The following is a 12,923-nucleotide window of genomic DNA, read 5'->3' as shown; positions in this document are numbered from 1 at the left end:
ATGTTTCCCTCTCACCAGATAACCAAACCGACATCATGACCAGCAGCTTTTTTTGCAGCTGTGGCTCCAGCAAACATCAGCTGATACTAGAAATTAATATTATATAAATTCTAACAACAGCTGATCAAGCTTAAACGTGCTGCTGTTGTTTAGCGTGACATCCGCTGGTTTCCTCTTTCTGGCGCAAAGTGGGCGATAAACGAACAAGAGAGCCGATCAGCTGATCATTGATCAGTTTTCATGATTGAAGTAGAAACGGGAGAGGGAGGGGGAGAATGAGAGAAGAAGAGACAGCTGTGCAGCAAAGACACAGAATAACTCCAGCTTTGTGTCTTTTTCAATGTAGCTGAATTACGGGACAAACTGTTCCTTTTCACCTCAATAAGAAACGCGTAATATTTTCTCTGAATACCAGACGGGACGGTTGGCAACTCTAATAACTTATGAACAAAATAAAGTTCAACATCATTAACTTCATAGCACCCACCCAGCTGTATAGAAACTCCGTCATGCTAGCTAGTACGCAGTACGGAAAAAGTCAGCACAACGAAAATAAACTCCACCTAAACTTGGTTTATATCTGACCCAGATAGACTGCAGGTCATAACTTCTTACCTGAAGTTCAGTTCACACTTGGACCGGCGGCCGCCTCGGGTCTCTTTTCCTTCTGCGTCCTCCACCTGCTGCCTCCACCACTTGCTAATGTTACAGAATCTGTGGAAGCTCCGCGATAGCCACCACACGAAGTAACGAGTAACGACCCTATCTAAATCCTAGTAACGACTAACGCGTTCCTGGTTTTGGCATAATAACTAGTTACCGTGCTCGTTACCACAATAGTAACGTAGTTACTGTAACGCGTTACTTAATAATGCGTTAGTCCCAACACTGCTAATGATAATTATGAAGTAAAAGGAAAATTAAAATGCAAGAGGAAGACAATCCAATAAGTAATTGACATTAAAGTTAAAAATAAAGTCCCAAGCCTGGCTGGCAAACTTGTGACCACCACTCCAGCCTCTAAATGGAAATGTTGCCACTTTGCAAAAAAGGAGTGCTATCTCTCTGTATACAATGGCACTAGTGACAAGGACAATATTGTGTGTATCTCTGTGATGGCAGTGGCATCAAACAGAACAGCAGTATTTGGGCTATGAATGTTTTGAAGTGGCATTACAGGTACATACAGGAAAAAAGCATCTATTTGTATTTTGGGTGAAGTGAGCCTTTAAACAGAAATCCAGTTTCTAAAAAGCGACAATCTCCGCACTCTTCTCCTTCCTTTCTGTCTCCTGCTTTTAGTTCAGCTGTAACAAAAGGACCAGATAATCTGTCCTCAGGCGGGCAGCTCTCCCATTACTCCTTCTCTTTGTAGCTTTAGTCCATTCTTTTGAGTCCTTTCAATCCATAATTATAGCAAACACTAACACAGTGCCAAAGCATCAGGGCAAATGATGGGCATTTTTGCATTACAAAGCCTGAGCGTCCATTTTTACATCAATAAATCTTTATCTTATTATATTAATGTAATTACTGTAAAAATGCCTCCTAAAGACGATTCACCAGTGTAAACACCGCAGCGTACTGTATATAAAGTAGGATTTGCGGCATCTGTTGGAGAGCTGTGACGACAGATAGAGAGCGCTGTTCTTCCAGGACAATGAGAGCTTAAAGCTTTTTTTTTTTCGTGTGAGGGCAGATGGTGGAAGGAGCGAAAGGGCGACAGAAACAACACTTCAAACATGTTTGTTCTGCTCGGTAAAGCAAAACAGAAAACCTCTGACTGATTTAGAAACAAGAAGCAGGGGGGGTTATGGGAAAGATGGTTGCAATTTGGAGAAACGAAAGCACTGCCAATACCACTGTGAGTCAGAAGCTGCCAATCGTCTCCTTGATTTTCAGCTTATCTGTTTGGAAGAAGCCAGTTAATTTGTCCTCTCATGACATCCTCTCTGTCTTTGCTGTGCCTCTTCCTCTTTCTTCCCTTCTCATTTCTCCCGTCTATCTGGAACAAAAGACTAGTCAGTCTGACCTCATGCAAAGCTCTCCCTATCTCGGTTTCTCTGTTCAACCTCATCCCTTCATCCTCTCCTCCACCCTGCCTTTTATTGCTGGATTCTGTCGTTATCCCTAGCTAGATCCGACCCACACTATCTCTTGCTCTCTGTTGTGTCGCTCCCAGTTGCAGATATGCTGCGGCTCAACATACACATGCACTTGTGCAAATAAGCTATGGAACAACACACACAAAATATAATAAACGCCACCACATGCACGTCTCCTGGATACATGTGTCAGTAGAGGATCAGAGTGTGAAAGAATGATGGGAAAGAAGGGCACACACGCAGCACGTTTCTGGACTCGGGCTCACAAGCAGCTTGCTCTCGCACATGCACACACACATATGCACACACAGGTTCAGGGCACACAGAGAGACAGCAGGCAATATGGCAAGGACACAATACACACGCAGCATGATCTTGCAAATGCTCAAACGTGATGCATATGCGCACCAATGTCGCATACGCGCTTGCAAATACCCATACACAGCGTACAATCAAGGATCACAGTCACCCATAAACACTTGTGACCACAGAAACCTCACACAAACACACCACAAGTGAAAAACACATCCTTGCATTCCTTCAGAGTATCCTTCCAGCTGCATAATGACACACAAGCTTTCCTAAACAAACACACAGCCACACCCATACACTCCTTACCAGGAGTACAAGCTAGAGTACAAAAACTAACACGTGCAACACACATTTTTCTTGACCTCACAACATCCTTGTGCACATAACACAAAATTATAAAGACAGACACAAAGCATTGCACACACTGTCCGTATCTCTCACCTTTCAGCAGCTGGTCTCCTTTGTACCAGTGCAACGTGGCGGGGGGTTTGCTGCCAGTGCTGGTGCAGGTCAGGGTGACTTTTTCCCCCTCCTTCACTGCATGCTCAAAGCCTGAGATCTGAGGCTTGCCGGGCACACCTAAAGAGTAAAGAGTTTTAGAGTTAGAAAGAGAGAAGGAGAAGACTTTTATGCAGCAGGGCTAACCTTGTAAAATTAAGGCCAGTTGCTGAGTTTCTAACAAGTACTGCATGTGTCTGCAAAGTTGTGGCCTATCAGCAAAATGTGCAGCAGCATCCACAATATCGCAGACAAGCTTGAATCTATTTGGGCAACTTGGAAAGCTCTGATAGAATCCAGCTGGGAGAAAAATAATGATGCAGGCTTCCTATGATTTGCACCCAATATGGTTCGTAACCATTTCACAGCAGCTTTGACCTTCCAGAAGAATCAGAACATGCTGTCTCTATTATAAGTATCTGCCATGACTGGTGCACTGGAGATTTTTTTTCCCCAGTTTTGCTAACAGGCGACCAATTAGGATGTGCAGATAATGACTGTTTCAGTCTCAGAAGGAAGTGACTTGCTTCTGTTAGTTAAACACAGCATAGTTACACCTCTTTGGGCTGAATGGGCATCCGAGTTTAATGTTTGCAGCCCAGAGGCAAAACACTCCCCCAGTTCCAGCTTCCCAGAGCAAATATCTCAGTTTTTTTGTTTTGTCTTTTGAAATAAAATGAGAAAACAAGAAATCTGCATGCCTGTCTGAAAAGCAGTAAGATGGCATAACTTGCAGAAGCATTTAAGCTCAGTTGGTGAACTGCTGTGACTAAACAGCTCATTCTCATTACTAGGCTGTCAAATACTGACGTTTTCGTCAAAGCTGCTGGTGTCTCACATCTTTCACTCCCAACCTGTCACTTAGGGATGCTTGTGTCATATTTAAATGACCAGTGTAATTGTTCAACATGCAGGGTTGATGTTGTGAAGGGGTATACTTTAACACAATCCATCCATCCATTCTCTTTCGCTTATCCGGGGCAGAGTCGCAGCGGCAGCAGCCTAGCCATGTACTTTAACACATGTTACAATATTTTCCTGAACCCAACTGAACCAAGGCCAGCAGTTTTAAGTGTCTAAAGTAGTGGATATGAGTCAGATGATAACAAATCAGTGAGGGAAAATAAAGGGAAAAATGCAAAGCACAGCATTCCAAATGGGACACAAACTGCAGTCTCCTGGCTAAGAAACCTGTGAAAACCTTCACCTTTGCAGCTTCCTAAAGCAGACATTATCACTTTTTAAAACATGGCCGTGATCCATCAGTGTCCAATATTGCCGAGAGGGACACGATCAGCATCTGACAGAAGGCCAGTATTTGATGCAGTGAGAGGAAAATACATCGGATGAAATAGATGTTGGTGTTAGCACAAACAATACATTTTAGAACATTCGGAAAGAAACTCGTCTCTATAAAACTGGCAAAGGACCCAGCCCATGCATGGGGCTGTAAGGAAATTTATAGCAATGCCTTTTATTGCAAAAAAGTGTTTTGTTTTTTTTAAATTTATGTTTGAATTAACTGCAAAACACATTTCACTGGGTAATTACACAAAAAAACATACAACAAACCCTTAACTCTGTCTAATTTTTCTCTTTATTCACAAAAAAAGGTCATATTCTCCTGCGCATTTCACAGTCTCATGAAAAATTTGAAACGCTCACCACATTTTTAACAAGACTTCAAAACACGACGGTAGCTTACAGAAACCAAATATAGAAGAAAATATTCCCAAAGGAAAACGATTAAATCCTTAATTAACTTAACATTACAACAGTACTTGTGGCACACATATTAAGTATTCCAACAGTCGCAGTGAAGCCCCAAATGGCACGACGGCTGTCTACTGATGATCATGGAAAAGCAATTAATTCAGTGAGAATAATAATAACGCATTATCCCTTCAAAATCAGCAGCAAGGGTTCTGCATGTATGTATTCCTACAGTTTCAGTCAGCATTGCATTCATTCTCAGGTCAGCTCATAATGTCAAGTAGATTATATTTTGCATACAATATTAATTACAACTTCCAGGATTCATTATCTAAAAGCCAAGGTGAACGCTATTTGTGCAAGAATACTGGTGGCCTGGATGACCATTTACAGGAGTGAAAGAGAGGGACAGAAACACAGCATGAGCCAAAGGGCAGGTGAAAAAGAAAAAAGAAACTTTAGCCAAGTGAGACACCAGATGCCCTGCTGCCAAACCAAAATTTCATGCTACTCTCCCAGAGGGTGTTCTTCCAGATTCTGGCACAGTCGGTTTAACACATTTTTTGCTTAACTGCTATTTTAACTTGGAGCACAAGTGAAAACAATGCAAGCAGAAAAAAGACTCTAAACATCCATTCTGCCAAATATTTCAGTATCCACTTTTCTTCACCACCATGGCTGAAGGTAAGAGGAGAAAATTTTCTAAACTTGCAATACACCATCTGCAGCTTTTGCGGGCGGCACATTTCTCTAAATGTTGGCGGCGCTTACTGTCATTCTGCTTTTGCAAATAATAAACATTCGGTTTGACTGCAAACTGCCGTCTTATGCATTAAGGCAGGAAAGACAGAGTTGCTTATATAGCAGGAGAGAAAGAGATAGAGTTGAAAGAGCACAAGTGGAGATGGTTAAGCCAACAGATTAGATGGATTTAGGACCAGGGCATAAAGGAAAGAAAGAAAATGTATATTTTATTAGGTTTTGTTCCAAAATATTCATAAAATTCAGGAAACAGCAAATGACAGAAAACAGATTAACAGAATGTATTTATAGTATTTTGTACAAACCACTGCAAAAAGATGAACAGAAGTGCCAAAAAAAAGTGCTGTGAACTAGCCATGGTATACATTAAAAAAAAAAATGTGGTCAATTTTTAATGTAGCGGTATTTGATGTAGTGCACTGTGTGCAGAAGCTCTCTGGCAGTAAAGTAGCATTGAATATTAATAAGGGAATAATACTGGATATATAGAATTGGCTGGAGAAGTCCTGTTGAGACCCTTTCCTCTACAAGTAGAATAAAAGAGAATAAAGTCATTATAAATTATTCTATGGTTAGCTCAAGAGCGGAGGCATGTCACACGTTTCCTTCTCACAGACACATGCAAACTGGCCACGCTCACCAGTTATGTGCTGATGTGTGATTGTGCACGACGGTCAGAACAAGTCGAAACAAGGATGAAACATGCACACACAAACGCTGCTCTGCCAAAACTCGATATCTTTGCTTGATTTTCCCATAGGGGTCCATGCGTTTTTTTAGACATTTTACCATACATTTTTAATGGGTTGGCTCCCTCTCAGGAGCCATGAAATATTTATTGAACGCAGAATACAGTGTCACAGCCGTCAATTACAGAGAATAAAAAATGCTTGAAACACAATTACTGCAAAATTTAAGAAAATACTGAGAAATGATTCTCGGGTTAATTTGGCTCCTAAAAGCCAAGTGGACCCACCCTCATGCTTGCTTCAAAGTATACACCCCCCCCCCCCCCCCCCCATGAATTAAAAAAAATCATTATTGAGCACACTGCTTATGTTGTCCAGGGGAACTAGGTTTTATTATTTTCAATATTGTAGCACTGACAAAACATTTGGGATACGTTTCAACAATAGTGATTGAATCCATCATTTTGGTGTTGTTGATTGACTAATTTCAAATATGGGGAAAAAGCCTTTGCCCGCTGAGCCACAGAACAATCACAGAGCAATCATAGGCTGCCTTGCCCCACCCTAAATGTAAATCTCTTGTTTCCACTAAGTGCATTCTCCAAGCAAATTAGGCCGAAACCCTCTGCAGCTTGGTTTTTCAGCCAGGAATTTGCTGGCAAATTATAAAGTGCTGAATCAAAAAAAAGTGAGAGGAAATTACATCTCTTCAATATCACAAATTAACTTACAGTAAATATTAATTCTATCTCTATGTTAGAAGGAAATGCAAAATGAAGTAATGGAAGTCCACTTTCTTGAATACATACTAATGTGAGAGTTTTCAGCACAAATAATGACTTAAATTCATTACACACCAATTTAGAAGTGGCACTAGATGCCCTTAAGTGTTGGCTGTAAATTTGTCCATCATTGCCTCCCAGAAATATCCCGCCAGCTGCTTTTTCCATGTATAAAATAATTCTCTTTTGTTTATGCGTTGGTGCATTCCACTATTGCCAAGCATGCAAAGTAAAATCATTAATTTAAATATAGACAGAATAAGCTGACACAGAGAACCAGTAAAAACTCAGCTAATAAAAGTCAATACCTGAAAGAGCGTCCAAAGCCAATTACGCCAATATCCAATCAATAAAACAGCCTACTCTCCACTGATGGGATGATGGCAATTTATTCAAGGCTGCAGGCATTCATTACACTTGCATTACCCTTCAGATTGCACCAATGTATTCAATTTTATTTTTATTTTGACTTCTTTTTTCTTTGGGGGGAGGGAGGGCGCTAATATGTGCAGTTTAATTCCAATGTAAAAATACCAAAATGTAGAAAAGTAAGCTAAAAAAGATTTTAAAAGCTCAATTTCCGATTAAACAGACTTCTTTCACGGCTTACAAACCTATTCATGTAATGCTTTCCTGGAGATGTGGAACTAAATTAACAGTTCTTATAGATGCCCCAGCTTACTTACCTAAACCTGTGTCCATATGAGGGCAATGTTGAAAGAAACTGTTATGACACCCCTTGATGTATTTTTAGTACTGTATACTGCTGTCCGAATGGTGGGGAAAAGGCAGCGGAAGACACATTGGTTTATCTGGGGCTCATTCTACAAAAAGGTAATGACCCAAAACATTAGAGAAAAGAACTAGATGGTAGTCTTTAAATGATGGAAGACCAGACTTAAAAGTCATTGATCTGGTTTGAGATGAAGTGGACAGAAGCAAAAACAAAGCAGCAAACACTGGGACACCTGTAGGAACTGGAAGATAACACATTTATCATTGTGCAAACTGTTCTGTTAAACTTGCATAACCTTTCACTTTTTGGTGACCTAAACTTTATTTCAATTTTGGAAAATCTGGATGTTTTTAATTCTTTGATTTATTGGCAATAATATCTCTCAATAATATCTCCACAACCTTATGCACAGATTTAAGCAACAGTATGAAACGATTACATGGAAGACTATTGAGTACTAGTATTCAGATGTTCTGTTAAATATTTAAATATGTTTTCTTGTTTTATTTAGTGGCACAGAAGATTGGCAGAGTAGACCTTTTGATTTGCAGTTGGGTAGCTTAACGGGAAATGGTTGTTTTAGGTGCTTTTCCAACTTCATTTACACTCTGGACTAAAGGTGGGGATCTCTCTGTCTTTTACTGCACAAATTAAACACATATTTATTTAATCATTCACCAAACTTTGTGAAGATTCAGCATTAAAATGCTAGCGTACCAGTGCAAGCAAGTTTGACTTAAACTGAACATTAACAAAGGAAAATTTCATTTAGCATGGGGGTAAACTCTGCGAGTAGGTCGCACTAGCAAAATACCACGGCGATGTATCAAGATGAATTGAAGCCAGTTGTTTACAGCTCGACAAGTCAAGTTTTCTGCAATTTAAAACACCTGCGTTTACTTTCTGAATGTGCACTCTGAATGCAGCTTGGAATAATTGTAGTAGTATTTCCCATGAAAGTGGGAATAAACAACACGAAAACTGAGTGGGGTGATAATAGCATATGTCAGAAGCTTTGAATAATCCATTTTAATTTGTCACAAATTAAGACAGACTGCAGTCAAGCTGATTTGTACAAATGTCAATCAGCCTCAAAAGAGGCAAGCTGAGGGTGAACAATGGAGACAAGAATGCCATTGTGGACCATTAGCCCTGGGTGTGAACAAGAGAGAGATATTTTAGAAAAGCCTACAAGAGACAGAGGAATATGAAAAATATGAAAACCTAAGGATCCAAGGACATGCAGGAGACAGGAAAGTTAGACTTATAGTAAATAAGGTTTTATTGAAATCAAAAAATGAGCAAAGCGTCTTTCTTTTATACTTTTGTCCTTTTATCTCTTTACCAAGTTAAGACATAGCTTTCTTTCTGGATAAGTTCATATAAAAATATGTTTGACAGTATCAAAGGTAAAGCAGTTTCTATACAAAATGACAGATTTCTCCCACAATATGAAGAGTGACTGACAGTGTGTGCTTTATACATATTTTTGTGACCCACCTAGCACTGTGACGGTGGCGCGGGCGGTGCGGACTGGCATGGTGAAGATGGAGCAGGTGTACTCTCCCTCGTCAGACAGCTGCACCTCCGAGATGGTGATGGAAAGCTCGGTGGATGTCGAGCGATACAGCTGGATGCGGTTGTCTCTCAGCGCTGAGGAAGAGAATATCAATTATTAGAAATGTACTTTATAAAGTGTTTGAGGAGATTCAGCTTGTATTAGCTGTGTTTGTTTAATTTATCAGTTATTTTTGCCTTTAAACTTTAGTTAGAGAGCTAAATAGTGTTTTTTTCAATGACTGCTATATATGGGTTTCTTGTTTTAATGAAATAAAAGGGAAAGAAATAAAAAAAAGGAAGAAGACAGAAGAGAGGGGAGCATGATCAAACACAGCAGAGAAAAGGAAAGAGGCAAGAATGGAAAGGAAAAAGGATGCGATAAAAGAAATTATGAAAAAAGAAGGGAGGTGACAGAGGTATGGGAAGAAAGAATACTGTCACAGACAGTTAAAAAAAAATAAAGTGAAGCAGGGAGGATGGTGATAGAGAGGAGGGTGTGCAAGAGGTGAGACAGTAGGGAGAAAGACTGAGAGAACAAGAAAATGGGAGTTAGAAGGAGGGGAATGAGTTAGAAAGGAAGGTACATAGGGAGAGAGGAGAAACGAATAGTTAAGAAGGTAATGGTGAAGATGAAGGAAAGAAAAGGCTGATAAATGTTTGTAAGGAGTATATGAGGGGGAACAGCAAATGCACAAGTTCGAAAAAAGTACGAAAAGAAACAATAATGAAAGGGGTGGTGGAGCTGAAGTGAGGAAAAACAGGAGGTGGGAAGAGAGAAAGAAAGTGCGCTAAGGAGGATGAGCAAGGAGGGGAAGGGCAGAGTGAGAAGCAAAGAGGAAAGCAAGAAAGATGATCCGCAGAATTTAAATCATGGGAAAGAGAAAGGTAAAATGAGAAGGAGGCGGGAGGGGGAGAGGTGTTTAGAAAAAGAAAAAATGATGTAAGGCGGAGAGGAGAAGGACGAGTGATGAAGATGAGGTGCGAGAGGAGTAAAAAATAGAGATGCAAGTGCAAACGAGGCAAAGGAAGACAAAGAGCAAAGAGAGAATGGAAAGGAGACGCAAATTGAGAATGAGAGACGAGGAAAAGTACAAGAGGGAAAAAAAAGCTGAAAAATAAAACAGAGGAAGCATAAATAGCGAGGAGAGTTAGAGAGAGACCAGGAAGAACAGAAGGGAGAGGAAAGGGAATGGGGGGGATAAAGAGGAGGGAGGCGAGAAGGGGGAATAAGAGAGACATAAATGGCTTTGTCATCAATGAGAAATCCAGCCATGAAAGAGGGAGAGAGCGCAAGCGACCGAGATAGATGATGATGATGAAATGCTACGAAATAACCGCTCGTTTCCGTGATAGCATTGACCTCTGCAGTGTTTGTGCGCTGTGATTGCTGCCGGTCTCCCTGCCTTCCTATCTGTCTGTCTATCTAGATGTATATCTGTCTATCTCTCTGTCTCAAGAAAAACTTTTCAGCTTTGTTCTCTGTGCAGAGCTGGCTCTCTGCAAATAATGGTTAAACGCAAAACAATCAGGCTATGATAAAGCAGACACCTGGAAAAAGCCATCATGCTTAAGTACAGTGAATAGTCAGATTTGTTTTCACATTCAACACATTCAAAGTTGTTGTTTTTTAGCAAGTTCTTCTTTGTGTTTTCTCCCAGTTTCAAACTAGGACAGCTATGTTAGTTTAACTACAATAAAATGGAAAGTCAGTGCAGACAGAATAATTATAAGAGAGGAGGAGAGCAAGACAAGGATCTCAATCCTTAGAAGGATCCATCCATTCTTCCAACCATCATATACTGCTTCTACGAGACCTAGCTGTGAGGGCCTCAGTCTACCCTCTTCCCAGTCACCTCCTTCAGCTCTTCTGGTGAGACACTGTGCTATCTAAGCTATTCTATCCATTTTTCCTGGGTCTACCCCAGAGCCTACTCCAGGTTAGGCATGCCCAAAATATCCCACTTTGAAGTCAACTGGTGGTTGAAGTGGTTTGGGAATGAATGACTGAGATTTTAGTCACTAACCACAGCTAGTTGCCTTAGATGAAGATGGAAATGTAAATCAGCTCAGCTTTCACGCTCAGCTGTTTCGTCATCGCGAAAGACCAATCCAGCACCACTATGTCTACCAGTACCACACGCCCTCCTTCGCTCTCTTGTGAATGAGAGATACTACTCCACTTGGGCAGCAACTCAATTCCAACACAAAGTCGGAGCTGAGAACCAGACTAGGAGGTTGTTACGGCCCTAGCTGGGCCTCCTGAAACTGCCCTTCTGTGGGTGTGGTGTTTTCTCTCCGCCTCTTGCTCTCTTGCTCCACCCCTCTGTCTCTCTCTTGCTCTTCTCTCTCCCCAGGACACAGCGTCTGCTCATTGGCCTCATTTACCACCTGGGCCCAGTTAGGGCTGGGCTATATCATACCATTCACGGTAATATCGGTGTAATTTTGGGCAACGATAGGAAAATGAAATATCGCGATAGAATATGGGTAAAACGCGCATACGCAGTGCCTATGTTTACATACGCACATGGCGGCAACGCAGAATGAGAAGAGCGAAAGTGGATTGTTAAATGAAACGGATGAACCAGAATTGGTTTGTAAAAATGCTGCAACCTCAGTGGTGTGGAACTGGTTTGGCTTTTGTCCGTCAGATACACAACAAAGCACTATTTTTGGTAGAGCATTCCAGCGGCCGTCGTTATTACTGTGTTGTTTGGAAAATACGGCACACTTAAAATCAATCCTTTGATTTTCTGAAAATCGACAGTGCTCCTTATAATCCCGTGTGCCCTATGTATGAATTCTGGTTGTGTTTACTGACCTCGAAACGATTTTATGTCATGCTCGAAAATCTGTCAAATGTTTTAGTAAGACTTTGCTAAGCTACGAACCCGCACTGCTTGATGGATTGTCGGAGCATTACGGCTATATTAGGCAGGCGCCACGCAGAGTGATACGTACTGTGCTTCAACATAAAATTACCGTATTGTGTGTGTATAATCTCTTTTTAAGTTTTGTGGATATTCTACATGGTTATGCTGAGGATATGTCGGCCAATTTCCACTGGAAATGCCTTTTGGTTCAACTGTGAGCAAGGAATTTGCACTGTTACATTTTTATATAACTTTAATGCACATAAAAAACAGCTGCTTGTTTAAGTGAAAATACACTGATGGGGTTTTTTGCACTAATAAAGTTGTGGAGTTGTAAAGCATTTTGTCTAGTGTCAATTATATCGTCAGTTAAATCGTTATTGCTAATTTTCAAATGTATATCGTGATAAAGGCAGCTGACACCCTCCACAGCTGCATCTATAAATTCTGGTCATGAAAAAATTATGAATAGAATCAGTGACAACACTGATTCTATTCATAATTTAGAATAGAATCATGGATGGATCTTCATGATTCTTAGAATAGAATCATGAATGGATCTTGGACTGACAATGGGCTGCCAGGGCAGCCCATTGTCAGTCCAAGATCCAGTCCAAGATCCAGCAATAGAAAGAGTAGTGGATGTGTGCTTTCACATGAAAAGTATTCAATAAAATACAAAATTGGACAGCAGAGGTGCATCAGCCTCAAATGGGTGTCGAGAGAGATATCTCTCGATACCCATTTGAGTGTCGAGAGATATCTTTACTCTACTCTATCATCTATCTTTACTCTATCATAGTAAAGATGTAAGTGTGCCTAATTAGTATTTTCTCTTGATTTTCTCTACCCATAACATGAATTTTTAAATCTCATTTTGAGACAAACTTTTT

At 40.6% G+C, this 12,923-nt stretch overlaps 1 protein-coding gene across 7 annotated transcripts in view; it reads right to left on the bottom strand.

Moving 5' to 3' along the window:
* Positions 1 to 12,923, bottom strand: part of cadm3 (cell adhesion molecule 3) — a 106,554-nt gene that overhangs the window by 35,603 nt on the left and 58,028 nt on the right. For all 7 annotated transcript variants that reach the window (XM_085141480.1, XM_085141482.1, XM_085141483.1 and 4 more), the window contains exons 4-5: positions 9,098 to 9,250; positions 2,859 to 2,996 (exon numbers count right to left, since the gene is read on the bottom strand). In XM_085141480.1, the coding sequence (XP_084997606.1) occupies positions 2,859 to 2,996; positions 9,098 to 9,250 (291 nt within the window). The remainder of the gene's footprint in view (positions 1 to 2,858; positions 2,997 to 9,097; positions 9,251 to 12,923) is intronic.

Source organism: Neolamprologus multifasciatus, chromosome 18 (genome assembly GCF_963576455.1).
Source record: "Neolamprologus multifasciatus chromosome 18, fNeoMul1.2, whole genome shotgun sequence".
NCBI classification, from domain to species: Eukaryota; Metazoa; Chordata; class Actinopteri; order Cichliformes; family Cichlidae; genus Neolamprologus; species Neolamprologus multifasciatus.
Note: the sequence above shows the minus strand (reverse complement) of the source record. Positions and strands in the feature narration are given on the sequence as shown.